This window comes from Aristolochia californica, unplaced genomic scaffold, assembly GCF_029961685.1.
Source record: "Aristolochia californica isolate CCGP_79_NKW_82.1479 unplaced genomic scaffold, dmAriCali1.0.hap1 SCAF_10, whole genome shotgun sequence".
Lineage (NCBI taxonomy): Eukaryota > Viridiplantae > Streptophyta > Magnoliopsida > Piperales > Aristolochiaceae > Aristolochia > Aristolochia californica.
Genome location: NW_027181771.1, coordinates 4,593,312 through 4,617,079, shown reverse-complemented (window position 1 = coordinate 4,617,079; position 23,768 = coordinate 4,593,312). Strand labels below are relative to the sequence as shown.

At 36.5% G+C, this 23,768-nt stretch overlaps 1 protein-coding gene across 4 annotated transcripts in view; it reads left to right on the top strand.

Moving 5' to 3' along the window:
- The first annotated feature begins 4,789 nt into the window (after positions 1-4,789).
- LOC137940783 (reticulon-like protein B16) overlaps positions 4,790-23,768 on the top strand; it is a 28,857-nt gene continuing 9,878 nt past the window's right edge. The window contains exons 1-5 of one of the 4 annotated variants that reach the window (XM_068785912.1): positions 4,790-4,840; positions 5,546-5,732; positions 7,756-7,936; positions 15,485-15,626; positions 15,766-15,835. In XM_068785912.1, the coding sequence (XP_068642013.1) occupies positions 5,576-5,732; positions 7,756-7,936; positions 15,485-15,626; positions 15,766-15,835 (550 nt within the window). In that variant the 5' untranslated portion in view covers positions 4,790-4,840; positions 5,546-5,575. The other 3 variants (XM_068785928.1, XM_068785922.1, XM_068785917.1) reach the window with 3 other exon arrangements.

Here is a 23,768-nt window from a genome sequence, read left to right as displayed (position 1 = left end):
AAACTGTTATAGATATTAGATTTTATGGTTTCATGTCTGAAAGTGTTTGTGGGAGAGAGCAAAGAGGAGACACCTGAGTTGTAGAAGAGAGGGAAGAAGAAGAAGAAGAAAAAGACGGGAGAACATGTATGGAAGCAACCTTGGAAATGTTGAGAAGTGCTTCTCATTTAGGATTAGCACTTCTTTTCTCCTTTTATTTATATTCCAATCAGCTTACTACATAAAGGATTATTATATCCTTGTTCTTAATAACAAAGTAATGGAAGAAAAACATAAGTGCTGAAATAGAAACAACTTCTCTAAGTACAATTTTATTTCCAACATTCTTCCTTAAGTTCGCCCATAAACATAAAAAACCACCAAGCTTTGCACACAAGCTATGGAGCTGCTAGCTGATTATTTAGCTTTATTTGAACGGTAGTTAATTTCAATGTGTTTTGTTCTTTCATAAAAAAAATTAAGTTGGTGGCAATATCATCATGGAGTTTCACTGAACTTGTCCTGGCAAAACCCAAATCAATTAGTAATGAATTAAGACACAACATTTAACTCACCGTGTGAACCATGACACAATATTTTGCTTTGTATTTGATCTTGATATAATATTGTTGTTTTACTTCACCAAGTGACTAAGTTTCCTCCAACCATTTTACATCAGTCAAAATTTGATTTTCTATCATTAGAGACCCGACCCAATCTACATCTACAAATCCTTCAATGTTACTATAACTATGGCATTTATAAAGTAATTTTTACCTTGAATTCTTCTTTAGATACGTAAGGATTCTTTTTAGTTTGCCAAGGAGAATTATGTGGCTGATGTATGAACTGGATAATAACTAATATCAAAAAATATTTCATCTTGTAACCGTTAAATAAATTACCTTACCAATCAATCGTTGAAATTTGCCCACATCTATTTTATTTTATCACATAGTTTGACATTAGGATCCATAGGAGTTTCAGTAGGTCGACATCCAAACTTTACCTATTTCTTTTAGAATGTCCAAAACATACTTCTTTAGTGATAGGATGGTACCATACTTGGATTCACACTTGAATATCAAGAAAATATTTCACTAGACCGAGATCTTTGGTTTTAAATTATTTTACCAAGTTTTCTTCTATCTATTAAATATCACTTTTATTACTCCCTGTTATGATAATATCATCAACATACATTGTCATAATAATATATCCTCAACAAGTATTTTTAACAAAAGCAGAATTATCAACTACACATCTCTTGAAACCAAAATTAAATACCACTTTGCTGAATTTATCAAAGTAGGCCTTTGGTAATTAATTCAATCCATAGATAAACTTATTTAGTTGGTACATTTTATACCCCTCAACCACATATTCACGTTACTAGATTTTGGATAGCTGGTGCTCAAGGCATATGACCGGTGATAAGTAAAAGTTTGTAAAACTCAAACCAAAAGACAATGGCCATGTAACATTTGGAAGCAATAGCAAATGTACCATTAAAGGAATTGGTAAAATCAGTACCTCAACCTCCTTTAATGCTCGTTTCTTCTCACTACAAGCTACACCTAATGTAACTATTTTCCAAAAATTCAACATGGGCAAAGAGTAGAAGCAAAGATAAATACCTTTTCTAGAGGATTTTGGGGTAGATAAGGTCATGGACAACCATGATGAAGAGTAGAACCTAGGATTCATGCCTTTACCACTGGTCATCCTCTTTGGGGAGCAACTGAGCTTGTGAGACTCAATATAGCTACAAACACCCTATTAATCAAGGGATAATTGCCTAATATCCTTTATATCATTGGTGAAGACACCTTGTGAGGACCCAAGTTGATAGATCAATTGTACATAAAAAGGAGATTGTATTGATTGCTAAATACTAGGCTAACGAAGCTTATAATTTAAAGATCGAGGGTTAGAGCTACTTCTCCAATCTCTTCGATGTGGGATTAAGAGTTGGATGCCCTCTTGTTTGTACTCCAAGTCATACATTGAACTTGGATGCTTTCAGACTCTTCCTCTTGAGTTGATACCCCTTTTAGAGAGTTCTCCTGGATAGCTCTGCTGCTTGACTGAGTTGACGCCCCTTCTAGAAAATTCTCTAGATATTCTTGTCCCTTACAGAGAATTGATGGACATTTCAAGTCCCTAGAAGTTGGTTCCTCCTCTTCTAGAGTCTTCTTTTACTCTTTTACCCCTCTATAGCTGGTGCCACCTTTCTTGACCCTACTAGTCATAATTAGCTCTCTTGAGACTTCTAAATTACAACTTAATCCTACTAGGCTCACACAAGAATACAACTTCATTCTTGTTCCACCTGTCTTTCGTGACTAACATGGTCTCTCTTTACAAACACTAATTGGGATTGTAACAACTTCCCCTTAAAACTTTTACATTTCTCCCACAAAGTATCAAACTCATGACCTCATTCCCTTTTGTGATTATCAAAAGAAAGATCTTAAATTGAAAAATAGTAGATGTAGCAATTTAATTACTACAACATATGAATGAGTTGATTCAATCAACTCACTTTCTACCAATGAAAAACAACAATGAATTTATATGGATCACTAAAATCAATCCACATCAAACACATCTAATACAATTGTTGCATGGTCATAAGTCAATCCCTGATTTTCTAGTAAAAACAAAAAAATATGTTTTCTAACTTTCAAATAAATCTCTTTTGTCAAAGTCTTAAGTTGAGAGATTACGAAGTTGTCTACCACCTGATTTTAACTAAAACCAATCAAACACAACTTAGAATGACCCATTAAACATGCGTACGACCAAAAAAATAAAAAAATTCACCATTATTTATCAAATTTCGACTAGTTAACCAATCAAAATGTCACAGTGAACAATTTTTCCAATTCAAGCTCAAAGATTGAGTCTAATACTCATAACATAATAAATTTCTTGCTCATGACATTGACTATAATTTCTAAAAGAAATTTTAATATTTGAATTTTAAAAATTATTTAATATGGCCTCAAACTTAAAGTTTAAGACCCAAAAATGGTCTCACTTCTCAAACCACAACATTATTTGCATTTTAATCTTTGGTTTAGGTTCATAAGTGCAAAATTCATTATATAACCATAATCCTATTTGGTAAGTGAAGATCTTTTACGTATATCTATACTATTTTTCATAAATATTTACGATATTATAAGAAAGGTGAATATCAAGTCCTAACGTAGCATAAGTTTGGCAAATTGGAATTGTACTAAACAAATCTAAAACACTCTTTAAAGTACCGTAGCCAACTGCACATAAGTTACTATGTAGTTATGCCTAGGTCTTTGCTCACGTGTGAGAATCGAACCATTGAAATCTTGCATATCATCAAATTGTAAAATGGATATCATTATGAATCAAATTCACTTATAGACATGAGATGAGTTTAAGTGTATGAGCCTTTTCTAATTCCTTTTTAAGCACAATACGAAGTGCATTACTTTAAACTTTGTAAGTGAAACTAAGTAGAATACTAGCTTCTTAAAAGAATATGGCCCAAAGGTTTATCAAGTTGACTCAAAGTCCCACCAGTCCAAAAACGTCTATTTTTTTTTTTTTTTTTTTTGAAAAGCTATAAATAGTTGCTTGAACATTTAATTCAAAACAAATGTTCCACCAATCCATAAGTGAGTGGTCTACTTATCGAATAAATTTTTTACAACTTGTGAATCATTTAATCAAGTGTTCAAATGGCTGAAGTCTTTCAGGATTGTCCCTATTCAAGGAGATCAAAATTAGTAGCATTTTAGGTTTTGAAATTAGTTGTTGGAAGATAGGCCCAATACTACACGACCATAGAAGACCCACATATCTAAGAGTATTATAAGATGGGTCACACGACCAAAAAAGGCCCACAAGATGGGCCCAAACTCATAAGAAGTAAGATCCACCATGATTACCACGAGCTGACATCCTTATCACATAAGTTGAAAGATCAAGAAGGACTCACAAATGCATCTTTTATCTTATGGTCACGTCCTAAAAGAGTTCTAGTTTGGGTCATGTTAATCTTTTATCTATATTGAGTTATTTAATTATGCTATGATTTATCTTTTAAGTGTTAGAGGTTGGGTGTAATTGAGAACAAATGTAGTTTAATTATAATTGGACTACTACCTTCCTCTATTATAAATAGAGGTTCATGTATTCTGATTATAATAAGTTAATAAAGTCAATGAAATATTTCTCTTTTCTATAAATTCAATATTTTGTATTGGTTGTAATTTATATTTTTCTTTTCTCTGTTGATCATATGTGGTCCATGGACCATTTCTATTGACATTTGGCATGAATCTTAGGCGATTAAAATGAACGGTTGCTTATGTGACAATAAAAAACAATTTGCTTTTATTGTATGTGGTCAATGGCCTCTGTTAAATCCCACACTTTTAGATGAATGTGCCCCATTAACATCCCATAGATTTGTTAGTGGATCTCAAATGGTTGCTGGGCATAGATTAAGCGTAGTTTGACCTAACCATGTTAAAATTCTTCACTTGCCTACTTACATATTTTTTATTTTTATGCAAATATTATACTTCCATGAATACAATTTGCTAACACTTTCAATTAATTTTCAACACTTAATTCCCTCACCTAACTTGCCGCTTTGAAAGACTTGGAGGATGGTAAAAAATCGTGTGACCATGCCAAGTTCACTAGCAAACTCAGTGTTTTGACTCAACCAACTACGTCTTTTGTTGCAAAGAAGGAAAGTGGTTACCTCCATGGTTAAAAAAACACATTTCAAACATCGCGAACAAAACACTAACATTGTCACACGCAAGGAGTCTTGCTCTGATCCTTTCAGTCGCCTTTTCTGAAGGTTGGGTTTCCTTCAGATTTTGTTTCTTCCTGCCTTTTCTGAAATGGAGCTCAGCTTGGTAGATATTACGTTTTCTTCTTAGAAAACTCTAATCAGGTTTATCTTCATTTTTTTTAATTTATTAATTGAAGTGTTTTCTCTACTTGAGGACGACTTCAATTTTGGTGTTCCAAACGTCTGTTATTGTTGTTTACCGTACATGATCCGAAAGAAAACTTGACCTGCCGGTGATTATCAGAGCTGGTCTTTGTCGAGAAATATATAAATTTCTTTGTTACGATTATTGGTCTTTTATCATTCTATTTTCTTAGCATTCAAAAAGAAAAAGATCCTGTCCAAGGTCTTTTTTTTTTTTTTTCATTATAAACGTCAACTCAGAAGGTAATGCAATTTGAAGCAGTCGGATTTTTTTTCTTATTTCAAAGTTTTCTAGTTATTTTAATCTGTTCTTTTCGTCAGGTCAGATAAATTTTAGTTTAAAGTGTCTTAGCAAATCACTCGGTTGTTCATTCAGTAGCTTTACGAGATTTGTATTCGAGTTTCCTAAATTCATTCACGTGATGCAATTTTTGTTTTTTTATAAATATGTTGCCCCAACCTTTTGCAATTCATGTTTTCGTTAGTACTCTAGGTTTAGTTTCGCAGCTGTGTTTGTTAGTGGTCCCTGACAGATTTTCGTTTATTTGATTTGGGCATGTGTTTTAGTTGGTTCACTATCTTGGTTTGACAGAACTGATGGACAGTTCACAAGGTAATTATGCGGTGGAGGGTAACGGTGACACAAGGCGGGAGAGAACAGTAGAGAATTCTAGCCCTTTGGTTGCTGCTGCTTCATTTTATCGTTTATTTGATCGTCAGAGGTCGATTCGTCAGATAATGGGTGGAGGGAAAGGTAGCCAGGCTCATAATATTCATTTATCTTCTTTGTCATTTAAATATTAGTATAATAGTTGAAAGTTACTTCCATTTTATGGTATAATAATTTGTTTTTTGCCTCAACTATTTTCTTCTGAAGAACTATACTTATCTGAGGAAAATAAATAAATGAAAATCAACCAGAAACTGTATACTTTAATACTTATGAGGTGTCTATAGCTAGAAGGTTTAAATGCTTGTGATTTGAGAAGGTTTTCCTAGTTTTAACAGCTTCAACGACCCAGCTTTAGGGGTCTTTCTACCAAAGAAAAGCAAGAAACATTTAGTTCCACCTGGTAACATGAGAAGAAGCTAAGGCCTGATTAGTTTAACGTAATCTCTGATTTTGTAACTAATCCATTACTGCACATGAATCCACCAATTGTGTTCACACCTTAATATATCTGAACTGAGCTGAAACTCCATCTGGGACTGTATCCAGTGCAACGAGTGGAGCAAATTTTGTGTTTATGTGTTATCAATTGTGATGGGGACTATATGCTTCTTATTGTAACTTGGCTAGAAGTTGTGTTTGTAGCTGGTCTCATGTAAAAAGGTCTGTCAATGGCCAGGCAGACAATTGTCCAAAGAGGGAGTTGATCATCAATCATTCATTGTCATGATCAACCTCCCAGTCTGTTGTAATTCCTCCTTTAGCCTCTGGGCTGCTTAATAGAGCCACCTTTTTCGAAAAAATGTTCTACCATTTCCATTCTCTTTCAAGTGTTGCATGAACTCCTCTTCTTTCTTTAGCTCAATCTTTGTGTTTATCAAAGATAAAATTCAAAAGTTGAATGATCTTCAGTCTTCACTGTTTTAAGTTATAGAAGTCTCATGGCCTGGGTGCCTCCTCAAGAGGGTAGTTGAAACTCAATTTTGATGGCAACTCCAGGGAGAACCTTAGCCGGGCTGCTGGTGGGGGTGTCAACAGGGATTCTACTGGAAATATGCATCTTGGTTTCTCTTGTCCTTTTGGACAATGTGAGTCCATGGTGGATAAGTTCAGGGCCTACACCAAGCCTTAGGCCTCTATTGTGATAGATTCTTCTTTCCCTATGTAATTGTTATCACTTGGGCTTTGGGGGTTAAGTTCCCGCGCCTTAGGGGGGTTTCTTGGCATATTTTGATGAGATTGAAAATATATGGGCATCTCTGACTGTTAATTGGCAGCACTCCCTGAGATGTGTGAATAGTGTGACAGAGTTTCTCGTGAGTAAAGGATCTACCCGTTGACCCTGACTATTGGCAAAACTCTCCCTTTCTGATTGTTCATTGTATCTTTTATTCTTGAATTTGTTTGTGCCTTATGCTATATTTCTTTTTTTCCTCCTTGCATTTTCTCTAGATGTTAATGATTTATATTTCTTGTTCTTTGTTGAGCTTCTTTAATGAATCCTGTTTCTCATTCTATTTAACAGAAGTTATAGAATTTTTATAATTTTTTTCATTGGTTTTTGAACCAAAATTTGGGTAAATTAGAGAGACATTAGCTTTGCCTGTTTCCATAGGTGGATAATTATGTTTTTGTCATGATTATACTAACTGGTTGCTTGATCCCCTAGTCTAGAAGTGAAGAATGCAAATCATATGATAGAAACGCAAAGAATATCTTTAGTTGCAAATAAATATTCTTACTTAGGATGCAGGATTTTGCAGTGAAATGATGATATTTTGATTATCTTATATTTACGAATATTTTTATTTTTGGACAATTAAGATCCTAGAAGAGTAATAACTTCACTTTGTATTCCAACTACCGACTCTTTGTAACTCTTTATGGTGTCCTTGATTTTAATCGTTATATGACAGAAAAAACTTCAAAACTTAGTCCTTTTTCATGTAGGTCATATTTTAAGTTCTGTAATGAAATTTCTTGATAATTAAAACCTGCGTGTGAGAAAAACATAAAAAAGATGGAACTACAGTACGTCTTAGAAAAAAATTTCAGTTATCAAATAAAGATCTAATACTTTGATATATCTTATGTCTTTTGCTTGTAGCTGCTGATGTCATCCTGTGGAAACAGTGGCAAATTTCTTTTGGAATAATAGCTGTTGCTACAGTTGGATGGCTTCTATTTGAGTGGTCTGGAATATCGTTCCTATCACTCTGTTCTGATATTCTGCTAATTTTAGTTGTAATCCAATTTACTCAAGCCAATGGAGCTGCTCTTCTAAACAAGTAAGTTTTTCGAGAAGTACTGTAATTGTGTCATTGTTTGTGAACTGGACCAGAAAAAGAAAGTGCATCATTGATTTTGTTGCATTTTTGTAGAAGAAAAATAATTCTTTGTTTGATGTAAATTAAATATATTGGGTCTCTATTTATAATAGAGAGAATAGACAGAATCTTAGTTAAATTTAACCACCCATGTCTCAGCTACACCCAAAGTAAAACTTTTAAAAGATAAGTCCTAGAACAGTTAAACAACTCTAAAAAAGTAGAAGTCTAATAATACTAATTTCTTTTTGGTTGAACTTTCTTCCTATGAGACTCATTTCCATGAGAGTTATGTAAGTCTCTTCCATATTTGTTCTTCAACAATCTCTTCAAGTTTGAGCTTGCAAAGAAAAGGATTTTTGGTCTTCAAACTTCATTGGCTGAAAAATTCTTCACCTTTTTCTCCCCTTAATAGATATTTTGGATTCAAAATTTACCACAATATGTAGAATAAAATACTTCTTTTTCTTCTACTTCTCTCCTTTAAGTTGGAGATAACAAAGACCTAGCTTGGACAAAACAAATATGGGAGAAGAGAAATCACTCCTAACTGAATGAGAAAGCTCCATACATCAGTAAAAAATTATCAAAGTCTGAAAAAAACTTTCACTTAATTTCAGAGGAGTGAAAAGGCCCAATTTTTCGGGCATTAAAAAGGAAACTACTCACAATTTAAGGGTAGCTCAGGAAAAATACCACTTGGGTGGATAAAAAGATGACTCACGTTGAATGTTGAGCACACTCCTGTTTTTTGAAGGTAGTGGGTCTATAAGCATTGCTATGAACTGATGAAAAATAATGAAAATTGAAAATATTAGAGGTTTACATGAACTCAAAGATATAAGTAAAAAAGAAAAAAACACACTCATACTTCAGATGGAAGGGAGTGCACAATGCAATGTATCATCATTGTCCTAGCCACCTCCAGTAAATAGCGATTCTTACATTTAGCTACATCATTTTGCTCAAAGACACACAATGTCTGATGAATAATTCCCTGCTCTTGACAAAAGAAATGGAATTTATGATTCATGAACTCGAGGCCATTATCAGTATGTAAGATATGAAGCAAAACGATAAACTGATTTTTTATTTCATTGAAGAAAAAATTGAATACATCAAAGACCTTAGATTTTTCCCTAATAAGGAAGTACACCTACTAAAATCATCGATAAAGGAAATAAAATACCTATGACCAAACTGACTAGTCACAGGTCAAGGACCCCTGATGTCTGAGTGTACAATCTCAAATAGATGGTTGGTTGGTTTTATGAGACAAGATTGGAAACGAACTTCTATGATGCTTGTCCAGTTGACACGACTCGCACTAAAACGAAGAACTCTAAGGAAAATCTAGAAAACCTTGAGTTAGTTTTGCTGCAGACGGATGACCTAGCTGCAAGTGCCACTATAGAGGAGAATCTATTGTATGTAATGCTTGAATATGTAATGTACAATCTCTCTTACAAGCGGAACCAATCGTCTTCCTCGTTGTGAGATCCTGAAAAACACAATGAGTAGGATAAAATGTGAGAGAACAATTCATTGACTTGGCTAGCTGACTAATTGACAACAAATTTAAAGGAAACTTGGGAACAAAAAGCGCAGACTGAGTAGACAAAAAGGAAGTAGGAATAACATTGCCTACTCCTTGAACAAGCGAGCTAGAACCATCTGCAAGATTAACATGTTTGACACACAGAGACTCTTTTAAATAAAAAAACAATGACGACATACCTGACATGTGTCTGAAGGCTCCTGAGTCAAGAGCCCAGGATGGTGAAGAGTGAACATGATAAGCTGCCATATCTGAGTTAACACTGGTAGAACTAGGAATTGGGATGGAAGCATGAGCTATAGATGCTAAGGTCGAGGCAACAGAGATCTGAGCCATGCGCTAAGCAATCTGCTGCTGCTGTAGCAATTGCTGCATCTCATCTGGACCACCCGATGTAATTGACATAGAAGAATCTAAAATCCCACTTTCACTATCAGGAGTTGTAGAATTAGTCCATGCGGGCTTCCCAAACTTAACCATACATCTGTCAGAATAATGATTATTTCTGCCATAATGAATACACTTCCTTTATGACTTACCATCACCACATCCTCTACCTCTGCCTAAGCCCTCTCTACCTCGACCTCTACCTCTAGAGGAATATCTATAGGAACTGATGTAGTGTTGGAAGTATTAAGAGCAGTGGCTTCCATTATCTTACTTCCTTTACCTGCTCCAAGAACAATAGTCTTCTCAACCCTCATAATACAATTAAATGTCATAAAAAGAGTAAGAATTTCATCTGAAGCTAATACCTGGGCTTTAATAGAATCAAATTCAGCACCTAAACCATCCAATTTTTTTCCAACAAGCAGCTGATTTTGCTGTTTTACAACTCATTCTCATCCGTAGTAAATGGACGATATACATTGATCTCCTGCCATATGCCAAAGAATGCATTGTAGTATTCTGTAACAGTTTGATTTCCACTTTTCAACCCAAAAAAGTTTGTATTTTGCTCATAAACTTGAGAGAGATTACTCTCTCGTGCATATAAAGATTCTAGAGACAACCATATAGCTTTTGCTATCTGACAATTCATCACCGGATTTCTAAGACTAGAATCAATACTATTGACTATCCAGGTCATAACCTGAATGTCCTCTGCCTCCAAATCATCATCTAGAGGCACTGGGGGTCATCTCAAATAAAATTCAACTTCTTTTTACTCTTAAGATATATTCTGACAGACTTTGTCTAATTAAGATAATTAGGCCTTGTCAATTTTTCCGAAGTAATCATGATGATATCCTTTCCATTAAACCCATAATTTTCTCTAGTCGGGGGTATAAACTTCTCCTGTCTCAGACATAATGCTGATATATGATCACAAAATAACCAATTTAAGCTTCTAGACAATTTTCAGATTTATCACCAAGGTGGGGGCCACTCACAAAATTAGGGTTAGGGGACAAAAATAGGATATGCACACTTCAACAATCTAATAACCAGCAATTCACAGAAATTTAAACCAATATCATACAAAAGTAGTAGCAATTAGGGCTGACATCATCAATTGGGTGATGACATAGGCATCCAACACTGGATTGGGTGACGCGGATCTTAAAAAACCCGATTAGGAAACCAATTAGGGCAATCAAAGTGTAGAGTATCCTTCAATGATTCATAAAGACCAGTGACCCTAAGGTTATGGTAGAGAAAAGAAGAAAAAAACTTAACTTTGATGAACCAGCATAAAAAACTTGTAGTTTTTCTCCTACCAGCAGGTTGTCTTCTTAAGAAATGGCAAGAATCTGCAATAGAATACTCCCATCAACGATCTACTATTCTGATACCATGTAAAAATCAAGATTTGGGTGAAGGAAGAGGAGAAAATTGAGAGAAAAAGGAGTAAGAAGGAGAAGAATTTTTTGAAGAGCCATAGAAGGCTTCATTGGAAATTGTGCACAAATTCCCAGAGTTCTTAAATAAGTGCTTTGAGTTACAAATTACAAAAATGCTTCTATACACTTAATAAATCCTAATATCCTTATGTCTCCCTTACTACACACCCTATGTACATGAAAATTTAACCACTGATATAGTTTAACGTGCAGATTAAGATTACATAAAGAAAATTAACCACTGAAGTGGTAAAATGATGAAAATTCCCTTGGATGTATTTTTAACAAAAAGAAAAGGAAAAAATAGCTTAAAATTCGGATTTTTGCATGCAATAGGTTGTTAGTATGACCTTTGACTCTTTAAATGTTTATATCTCTCACTAGAAACATAAAATTAAGAAAAGGTTTGTAGGGTTAGAAAAAAAAGTCAGAGCTTTCGTTTGAGGTATAATTCTCTTTATAAATTCATGTTTTTGAAAGTATAAAACGAAGCTTTCTGTTGTTGCATGAATCTGCTTTAGATGCCGATTTCTCTTTGTAGGGAACTCCGATTATCAATTTTTTTTTTATGTTAGAAAGATCTTTTCAGAAGTACATAATTTGAAATATAGAAAGTGTGGTATGAAGGTGTAAACACTAAGGAAAAGCCAATGTTGGGAAATGTTGAATTTATGAAAAAGATAAATACTTCATTGACTTAATGTAATCAGAGTACATGAACCTCTATTTATAATAGAGGAAGGTAGTAGAGTCCAATTACAATTAAACTACCTTTGTCCCAATTACACCCAAACTCTAACACTTAAAGATAAGTCCTAGCATAATTAAATAACCCAATATAAATAGAAGACTAATATGACTAAAATACCTTTAAACTGAAATTTTTCTGTGAGACCTGCTTCCATAATAATTTTGGCTTTGTAAGACTTCTTATTGTGTAGGACTCATCATGTCACCTCACTTGATCATGGTGGGTCCCACCAGCTCGTGTGATCATGGTGGGTCCATATCTTATGGGCTTGGGCCCATCTTCCAACACTCAAACTGGGGGTGAGAGAACATCATGAACTCCCAACTTGCTCCAAATGGTGTATAGGATCTTCTTGTATAAAATGGCAGCCCTCCATAACTTCCAACACTCCCCCTCACGCTGGTGGTCTCTTCCATGAGGCCCAACTGACATAAGATAAGTGAGAGTAAAATTACTCCAAGCCATATGACATCGCTCTATACTCCAGTCATAACCCATGCTGGATGTAGGGTACACTCCTATCATTCGCAGGTAGTGGGTCTATACGCAGTACTCAAAAGTTAGTAAAACTCCTCCATCACCGTGTCCCTCCACAGGACAATGACTTCCAAGTGGTAGGAGTAATAAATGCCAATTAAGGGGGGGTAACGGGTGACATAGTTGTAGTAATAAGCTCCTCCATCATGGTGTCCCAACCCGGGCACTGACTCTCAAAGGTAGAAATGGGTGATAAGTGGGTAATGCCTGTCATTCACAAGATGGTGATTAAAGACCCACGGGTATATATATAAAAAAAGTCTCAATGGACTTAAAACACCCATATATATGATGGACTTAAAACACCAACCGAAGCAACACACAAGAGGTTGGCCCAAAGATGTATTTGAGAGTCAAATAAATGATGGTAAGAGAGAAACTGCCAAATAACTAATGGGTAATGGGTAAAGAGGAAGATAGGATGCTGAGGCCACCACTTTTTCAATAATAATGTCTCATCCAAAGAGACACAATAGCTGCAGCTGAAATGGGCCTGGGCCCATATAACACAAACCAAATTAATAAAAATCCTTGTAAAGGACTCATGAAATAATCCGATGCGAGTATCTGCACTAAATAATATGTTGACCAAGGAATATGTTGTGAATACCTCAAAATAATAATCCAGTCGGAGAAATAGAATCGAGTTGTGCCGAGTTAAATAGTAGACCAATATAGCCAAGTCGTGGCAGAAATATATATAAAACTTGGGACCCGGACACATATATGGAGGCAGAAACATAAGTGGCCCGAGTCTGGTTGACTCAGACTGGGTTGAGCCGAGTTCACTCGGCAGATCTGAAATATCAAGTGATCATTGGTTCTCTGGAACTCGGCCTGGTCCGGGTTGGGTAAGAACAGGCGCGGCCCGGCGCTGGATCAAATTTTCCTAACTTAGGAAAAAATTAATCAATCTGCCTTTGTCTTCCTCACAACGCCAAACAGCTCGGAACTTCTTCTTCTTCTCCCCCTCACCGAAAGACTCTAATGGACTCAGTACGCTGGTTTGCTGGTTCAAATCAGCACTTATCTTTTCGGTGGAAATAGAGTTCTTGGCGAAATAATCCACCTCGCATAAATAGAAAATGGACCCACAGAGTCGTCTTCTCTGAGCGGCTTTGAATAGAGAGGTAGTCGGCGGAACAACCAGCTCTTTGTCTTCCTCACAGCGCTGAACTGCTCGGGACAATGGTTGAAGGAATTAACTTGGATCAGTAATAATCAGGTTTGATGAATCAGCGTCTGCTGCAACCAGAGTGTAATCGACGGCAGGAACAGAGAACAACGAAAATCCAGCAATAGTGCGTCTTCTTCCCCGAATAGCGCTGGTTTCCGAACAACACGGACAACAACAAATCAGAGAGGCGACGCCAGAGAAGGAAAAAACGCCAGAAAAGGATAACTATTCCAGTCGAACGATCCAGCAGAATGATCTCTGCCGTAATATTTCCGAAGATCGTAGAAAAATCTAGGAGAAGCAACAGTAGCAGTAAGTTTCCGAAATATTTTCGAAGCTGATCGCAAGCTTCATGTAACTTGCTGGATTTCAAGTATATTTTCCAAAGATAACGTCCGAAGATAAAACTTCCAACTAGCTCAACACTTCCGAAAATAAATGGTTTGCCGAGAGCAGAGATAATTCACTGGTTCGAGAATAGAGATAAATCTGGCAGAGGCAAAAATAAGGTAGCAGGATTACAGATGGCAACAATAATCTCCTTCTCGGCTACATATAGACTGATGGTTGATGTGAGAAGAATCTTCCCTGACACCAGGAGAGCAGCTTCAGAGACAGAGAGGGATCGTCGCGGTCGGCGGTCATGAACCAGAAAGTCCCAAAAATAGAATAGTAGTATAGAGGTGAAAACGTAAAGCAAATAAAGGGTATAAGGACTAAAAAAAGATAAATACGTACCTAAATTACTAGAGATAATAGATCAGAAAAGATCACATTACCTCTGTGGGTTGACCGAGTCAACTTACAAAACCTGCTTTGATACCATGTTGAATTTATGGAAAAGATAAATACTTTATTGACTTAATGTAATCAGAGTACATGAACATCTATTTATAATAGATGAAGGTAAAATACCTTTGTCCCAATTACACACAAAATCTAACACTTAAAGATAAGTCCTAACATTAATTAAATAACCCAATATAAATAGAAGACTAACATGACTAAAACACCTTTAAACTGAAACTCTTCTGTGAGACCTGCTTCCATAATAGTTCTGGCTCTGTAAGACTTCTTATCATCATGCCACCTCACGTGATCATGGTGGGTCCATATTTTATGGGCTTGGACCCATCTTCCAACACACTTGGATATGTGGGCCTTCCTTGGTCGTGTGGGCTTGGGCCCATCTTCCAATAGGAAAGAAGGAGACAAAAGGGAAAAGAAAACAAACAAAACTAGTAGTGAGATGATAGATAAGAAAAGAAATACATTGTCTCTGTGGGTTGACCGAGTTAATTGACAGAACCTACTTTGATACCATGTTGAATTTTTGGAGAAGAAAATAATTCTTTGATTAATGTAAATTAAGTACATTAGAATCTAAGTTAAATTTAACCACCCATATCCCAGTTACTCCCAAAGTAAACTCTTAAAATAGAAGTCCAACAACAATTAAACAACTCTAACAAAGTAGAAGTCTAATAATACTAAAAAATTCTTTCTTGGCTGAACCTACTTCATCATGTAAGACTCTTCCATATATATTCTTCAATAGATTCAAACAATCCAATTTAATTAACTAATTATTTGAATCAGCTTTAATTTTTTATTAACTTCTTACTGGGTGATCTATGGACAGGCAACTGCAACCGTTGCCTCAATTGGTTTTGTCTGAGGAAATGGTGAATAATGCAGCTGCTTCATTTCGTGTTAAAATCAACTATATGTTGCTCATGGCACATGATATCACCCTTGGGAAGGACTACAGACTATTTTTCAAGGTCAGAAATACCTATGTGAATGTGTTAATCTTTACCTCATCATTTAAAAAAAATATGTTAATTGAATGGTTTAATTTTTAGTATGATTTTATAATTGAATGGTTGAGAAATTCTTACTGATTCATTGTGTGTTTGGCAGGTGGTTGTTTGCCTTTGGCTTTTATCAGTTGTTGGTAGCTTCTGTTCATTCTTCACACTTGCATATATAGGTATCTAAATGTGATACTTAATTACTTTTCTTCATAATGAATTCTTATTGTGGCTCTTGCCAACTCTAAGTAGCATTTCCATCTCAATTAATTAATTTGATCGTCTGCCTGGTATTCTGTACATGTGCTGGCAAGCAACATTTGCTTTTCTTGGCTGTCTTCCATATCAACAGAGTTTACAATAACTGCTTCATTTTTTTCTTTTGAAAATTGAGATATTTTATTAAAAAGACAAGATAGAGGGGGAGCTAGGGATACCAATCTTTTAGATGGAATTCTGTGACCATGAAGCAAACCAGTAGAGTTGTCGAGACCAAGATGACCTGGTAGGAAAGGAATGTATTTCCTTGTTTGTCCTGGAAGATGCCTCCATAACCTGCTAGACAGGGTCGCCAAGGGAGATGTCATAAAAATTCTACTTTACATGATCCTGAAAGAGGAGGGTGTTTAGGAAACAATCATGCGTGATAGAAATCCAAAATTAATCCCAAAGAACTAAGAGAAGAAGACAAGAGGAAGAAAATATAGAAAGAGAAGAAGGCGGCACCGCAAAATAGAAAGTGGAGGTGGCACCCCCTCCAAGAAACAAGGGGCATGAGGGCAAAAAGGTAAAAAATGCCCCCAAGGGACTGGTCAGAGCTAGAGTCATAATTGTCTCTTCTTGAAAAGATAGTATCTTACTAGATTAGAAAGAATTTTCCCTTGCTTGATGTAATCCTTCAAATTAGTAGAATCTGTCCTAGATTGGTATAATCTTTCAATTTCTTAAAATCCTTCCTTCGATTATGTAATTAAGGAACCCTAAATGATTGAAGAGTTTCTCCAAAATGCAATTGAAAAAGTAAAAATAAGAGTGTTGGCTGAAGGAAAGATGAATCAAGTCTTTTCCAAAATCTTTCTTACCTCTCTTTCTCCTCTCAAATTCATTCCCTGACACCTCTCATCTCCTTTGGCCTCTCCTCTTCTCTCTTTTCCTTCTAGCTCTCACTCTTATCTCCCTCTCTTCCTCTACTTATCTCTTCTTCATTTTTCTCTTATTCCAACCCTCTTAACCTCTCTTTCAAATATTCCTTGCACTTTTAAGAAAAGATAAGATCGTTCCTCAAGTGGGGTTTTTATCAATCGTATCAGAGTAGTCCTTCTTAGGGACCTTCTCCATCTCAATCGTTAACCAGATAGAAGATTACTACATCTATGTTATTTGTTTCAAGTTGAGGTCAGTGCCATTACCTCCCAGCTTGAGGGGGAGAAGTAAAAGAAGAATTACAAGAAAGAGGTATTTTATTCTATATGTTGTGGTAATTTTGATGTGACCAAAATATTCAAGAAAGGGGGAGCACAAAAGACGAAATTTTTGCATCTATGAAAAATTGTATTTGTGAAGAAATTTTTTTAGCAAAAAAAAATTAAAGACCAAGAATCCTCTTTCATTGCAAGCTGAAGTTATAAACTTCACCTTGAGGGGGAGTGGTGAAGAACAAATATGGAAGAGTCTTACATGACTTTCACAATAAGAAGTCTTACAAAGCCAAAATTATTATGCAAGCAGGTCTCACAGAAGAGTTTCTATTTAAAGGTGTTTTAGTTATGTTAGTCTTCTATTTATGTTGAGTTATTTAATTATGCTAGGATTTATCTTTAAGTGTTAAAGTTTGGGTATAATTAGGACAAGGGTAGTTTAATTGTAATTGGACTTTACTACTTTCCTCTATTATAAATAGGGGTTCATGTACTCAAATTACATCAAGTCAATGAAGTTTTAAGACTCTTCCAAATTTTCTATTTAACAATCACAATTATGTCCCTCCAACCCTTAAAACCTAGGAGTCTTCATTCTACTTGAAAACACTAACGTTATAAAAATCAAGCTAGTGTTTAACTTAAACAATATATAAGTTATGTTTTTCTAAACTAATATAGCAGAAAATAACAACTTGAAACGAGTATAGTCCTTTTACATAAGTTTTAGCTTTGTCATTATGTATTCTATCAACAAGGCCATGTTTGACTCCTAAATTTAAGTTGTTTTATTTTTAGTTTTTATGTTGATTTCTTGTGCACACACGCTCCTTACCCTCTGGTGAGACTTGAACTCAAGGCCTCGCAATTGAAACCCCCTCCCATGTGTGACCTTTGAGCTAAAGGCCCAAGCCACCAAATTTTAGTTATATGCTCTTATTTGGGAATATAACATGTAACTGGCCATATTTGGAAACACATTATTCAAGTTGGTGGCATTTGGAAATTACCTAGAAAAAAAAAGGAGAAAAAAATATTTGGATTCAAAATAATAGAAGCTTTCCCCTAATTATTATTGCTTGAATTTTTGATAAATCTGCAATATTATTTGCAGGGGTTGGTATGGTAAGTACAATTTTAATCTTACAAGAGGAACTAGTGGAATTGAGAGTGATTATCTAGTTTGGAAATGGAGTCGCTGAATTCTTTGGATACTCGATCTATTCTCATCTTCTAGCCTGTTAATACAGTTAGTTGTTTGTCCTAATTCCTTTTCTGGAATGTTTCTGAATCTCCACAATACCATTTTTATGGTAAGCTAAAGATTCCAGATCCTGGATCTGTTTAATTGGCAGGGTGTCCATTTTGGTACTAGATAATGTAAGGTTTGCAGTTGCTATGAGGAGACATTTTACCATCTTTTCGTTCATTGTTCCACAGTTTTAGCCTTGAGATATTCTCCCTGGGAATTTTAGCAGTAATCTGCTTCCAGCCCCCTTGCTGATCTTATCCAATTTTTTTTCTAATTGGCCATTACTATCAGTCATTTTTGAGGAATCTGAAGAGAGTGAAACAGGAAAAACTTTTTTTCTTTCTTTTTGAAAGCTAGTGCAGCTGTATTTTGCAGGGAAGATGATTCAACTGTTAATTTTTGGCTTCTATGTTCACCTTCCCTAGCTTGGTGGCAAGAGCAAAGTGGTGGTGTTCTACTTGTAAAGCTGCAATAGAAGTGTTCCACTCCTGAACCCTATCTTAAGGATGTCAATTATTTTCTATAATGATAGACTGTCTATCAGAAGTTATTTCCCCATTGACTTGGAGACAATTAATTCTGTTAGACCTACGAGCAGAAACCACTGAATGAAAAAAATGAGTATCCCTTCTTGTAGCCAATGGTTCTGAGCTCTCTGTTTCTGTTATTATTAATAAGATTCTTTAGAAAATTTGAAGCAAATATGCATTCACAAAATTCTGAATTGGATAGAGGTCTTCCTTCTTCAATAAAGATCAACAGCATCAACTTATACCCTCAACACATCAATTTGGGCAGCTATGGAAGCATTGTTATCTTTATCCCACCTTTTCAACTTCATTTTCAAGGTTTTAAGCTTCATAGCAACCACCCCTCTAGCTGGACCCAAAATATTCATATCCTACCAAATGCAAGTTTTATCCTCAAGCCAATAGTTTTCGAATCCGAAGACTCCAAATACTGGATTTTGTATCAAGAAGAATAGGCTTATGATTAGAAACCACCTTACCCAACACTTGAGCCGACGCATCAGGATAAATATGATTCCAGTTATTGGTGCAAAGAAAACAATAAAGCTTAGAAATGGTAAATGTAATAATAAATGAATAATTGGAACCATATATGTAATAGCTTATTTCATTCCATTTATACATTGTTATTCCCCTGCTACACCCTCCAGCCTCTCCTCGCTTGAAGGTTAACTCAGTTAAATCTGGATGGAAACTCAACTGAAACCCTACGTTTGAAGGATGGCTTCTCTTTTATAATAGTGCTTGGAGCTACAATGTGGAGGTTGAGCTGAGACTTTGAATTAAGGGATTCAAGCTCATATGGGGATCTCTTTTCACCCTTTTGTGAGTGGAGATGAAGTCGGCTATTATTGACAAGTAGAGCAAATGAAAGGTCAGCCCCCTCTTTATTTTTTTATTGTAAAATTGGGTATATTAGCTCCTCAATTACTGATGTTGCAGCCATAGCTAGAGAAGTGGCAATGTCATAGCAGACTCTCTGGCTAGAGTGGAATGTATCAACAACATATCATTATAGGAGATACTGTTATGAGTCATGCAGACGCCGTGGCTGAGTCAGTTACATAGTCATTTAGTTTACTTTTCAAGTTAAATGCCATGGAGGGCAAAATTATAATTTTCCCTTGAACCTTTTGATTTTCAAGTTAAATGCCATAGAGGGGAAAATTGTATTTTTCTCTTGAACCTTGTGAGCATGAACCCTATTTAGAGGGGGAATGGAATGAAAAGAGAAAAGTCTGAATTTATGTTAAAACAGAGGGTTTGAGTTCTCCTAAACGAGCTCGAGGGTTTTCAAGCTTCCCTTCGGATTGATTTTCTATTTTCTTTCCTTATTCCGTATGAATCGCCGTGTTAGATCCGGGGAACGTAACAAATTGGTAACAGAGCTGAAATAATGAGCGATTCGTGGATTGTAGATGAATATGTGCAGTACTATGCAAAGAAATTTCAGCGATTCTATACTAGTCCGTGGAAGATAGGTTGCTAGAATTCGAGAAGAGTCAAAAAAAAAATTTCCAGATGGGAGGTTGCCATTTCGGAAGATGAAGAGTTGGGTTGCGTCGAGCAGGAAATTCCAGTGGCGCAATCCAGAGCCAGGCATTCCGAACACGGGGAGCTTGGAAATCCAAGGGTTGAAGTGTATGGGGCACAAAACGCTTCGGAGCAGTCCGACGAGCGCCAACCTGCTTCGAAACTTCAGCCCCGATTTGATGCTGTTTGCCACCGGGAACCGGCAGACTGCAGCGCGGATCGAACAAGGGAAAAATGGGAATGGTGCCCACCGTGGGGCCTCTGTCTTGGAAATTCCCGAGACTCCTCGTTCGCCATCGGGAATAGCCGTCCAGCTAGGTGTCGACCTAACTCCTCCGAGCGTGGAAACCCAGCGCCGACACCCACAATTGTGAAATCAGTAGTCGGGGAGACTGGAAATTTCCGAGCCGAGAAGCTCCACGACAAATTCCGGCCAGATGCCTCTGCTATTCGCTATCGGGGAAAGCTTCCTAAGGTAGGTCTTCTCAGTGACGATGGTGCTGGGAACAGGGAAGACCAAAAAACCAAAACAATTGATTTCGCCGTGGAGAGTGTGCCCGTGAGGGAAGAACTTCCGACACAATGATTTTCGGTCGAAAATGGCCACAACAGGACGAGGACCCTGATGATGGTGTGGGTGAAATCACCGGGAGTGCCCAAGAGACGAATTCGCTGTTGCAGAAGAGTATGTGCAGTTCCTATTCGTCAAGATCCGTGGAATTCCAGTTGAAAGGCCGTATATTTGATTTGATTACTAGTAACAGCCTCCAATTAAGTGAAGTGCAATATCTGGTGCTTGATGAAGCAGACCAACTGCTTGCTGTTGGGTTCGAAGAGGATGTGGAAGTTATTTTTGAAAAAATTCCATCTGACCGACAGAGCATGATTTTCTCAGCAACTATGCCGGGGCATATCTTAGAGATGGGAATTGGCTTGAACTTTGATAATCTTGTTATAACAGACGGTGACTGTGATATTAAGGTGTTTCTGCTGCTGTCTCAAAAACAGCAGCTGCACCAGTTGAGCGGGTGAAGCTCTTGATCCAGAATCAGGACGAAATAATCAAAGCTGGCAGGCACTTTGAACCTGACAAGGAGATTGGTGATTGCTTTGCAAGAACAATCAAGGTTGAGGGGTTAGTATCTTTGTGGAGGGGAAATGCTGCAAATGTTATCCGTTACTTTCCCACCCAGGCCCTTAACTTTGCCTTTAAGGATTATTTCAGAGACCCTTCAATTTCAAGAGAGATAGAGATGGATATTGGAATTGGGTTGCTGGTAACTTGGCATCAGACTTCTTCCCTTCTTTTTGCCTATTCACTTGATTATGCTCGATGTCTAGCCAATGATGCCAAGGCTTCCAAGAAGGGAGGTGAGAGGCAGTTCAAGGGTCTTATAGATGTCTACAAGAAGACACTTAAATCAGATGGCATTGCTGGTCCTTATCGTGGATTTAATATCGCCTGTGTGGGACTAATTGTCTACCGTGGACTCTACTTTGGAATGTATGATTCCCTTAAGCCTGTGGTTCTGGTTGGCAAGCTACAGGATAGTTTCTTCGCAAGTTTCTGTCTGGGTTGGGGGATCACAATCAGTGCTGGGTTGGCTTCCTACCCAATTGATACTGTTCAAAGAAGGATGATAATGACATCTGGTGTAGCTGTGAAGCTATCTAGAACCTTAACATATGACTGTATTAGTCCCCATAGGAGAGGTACACTTTGCCATGCTATTGAAACTGATACTGATATAGACATGGTTGAGACTCCAGGGTTACTTGTACACTTTGTTCGAGGTAGTTCACCAGAAAAACAGAGTGCGATTGAGACTGATGTAAACTTGCAGGAGGTGTGTCAATTCAAGCAAGCTAAGGATGAAGTGGCAAGATGTGATTGGGACAATCTAATGCCCGATGCTGCTGATCTTTTGATATTTGATGCATCTTCTACACCTGCAGCTTGTAGAGTGCAGAATCAGAACCTGGTGGAACATGAACCTGTTAATTTTTCTGCTCATGGTATTGAGCTACATGCAGAGGGTGTAGATCCACAGAAAAGGCTAGCCAATCAGCACCATGCTTCTTCTAACATACATCACCACCAGGAATCTGTCTTTCAGCTTAGAGGGATTGGCGAGCAGAACAAAGCAGCTAATAGACAAAGCTTACTTCCATGTACATCAAAGAACAATCATTAGGGTGACTTCGGAGTACTGCAGCACTTTACTTCTACCGAAAAATTGGAAGGAGAAATCAAGCATCCCTGGGGTAGATGCACCTCCTATGACAGGGCTGAGCAGCAGCTGACCAGCTTGGAGGGCCCTAGTGTTCTGCCACTTGCTGTCCAGCGCTTGCAGTCAGGAACAACTGGCCAGCTCAACAATAGGGCAAATTCTGGGAACTACGTCTGCTATGGGAGGAATATTCAGGGGCAGTGGTACAAGATGGATGACAGCCGCCACAAATGCTATTTGGGGAGATGTGGCGACCTTTGGCATGCATCCCTACCATCGACCTTGAGGACAAGCTTGTTCTCCAGGAGGGGTGTAATGTTATGAACCCAACAACATGCCGAGTCATGCAGACGCCGTGGCTGAGTCAGTTACTTAGTCATATAGTTTACTTTTCAAGTTAAATGCCATGGAGGGGCAAAATTGTAATTTTCCCTTGAACCTTTTGATTTTCAAGTTAAATGCCATGGAGGGGCAAAATTGTAATTTTCTCTTGAACCTTGTGGGCATGAACCCTATTTAGAGGGGGAATGGAATGTCAAGAGAAAAGCCTGAATTTAGGTTAAAACAGAGGGTTTGGGTTCTCCTAAACGAACTCGAGGGTTTTCAAGTTTTCCTTCGGCTTGATTTTCTATTTTCTTTCCTTATTCCGTACGAATCATCGTGTTAGATATTTTCTTTCCCTAATTAGCCTCTGCATTTTATAAAAAAAAAAAAAAAAAAGACTAACTCGTTTAGGATATATATATATGTATATATATATGTATATGTATATATATATATATGTATATGTATATATATATATGTATATATATATACATATACATATATGTACATATACATACATATATGTACATATACATATATATATACATATATATACACACATATATATATGTACATATATGTATGTATATATATATATATATGTATGTATATATATATATATATGTATATATATATATATATATATATATATGTATATATATATATTGTTTCTTTTATTCTTTAATTTATTACTTGTTGAATTCTTAGAAAAGAAAAATAATTAAGTGACTTGATTATAGTTGAGTACAATGAGCTTTTATTTATAATAGAGGAAACAAATAGAATCAAATTATAATAAAACTACCCATATTCTAATTACATCC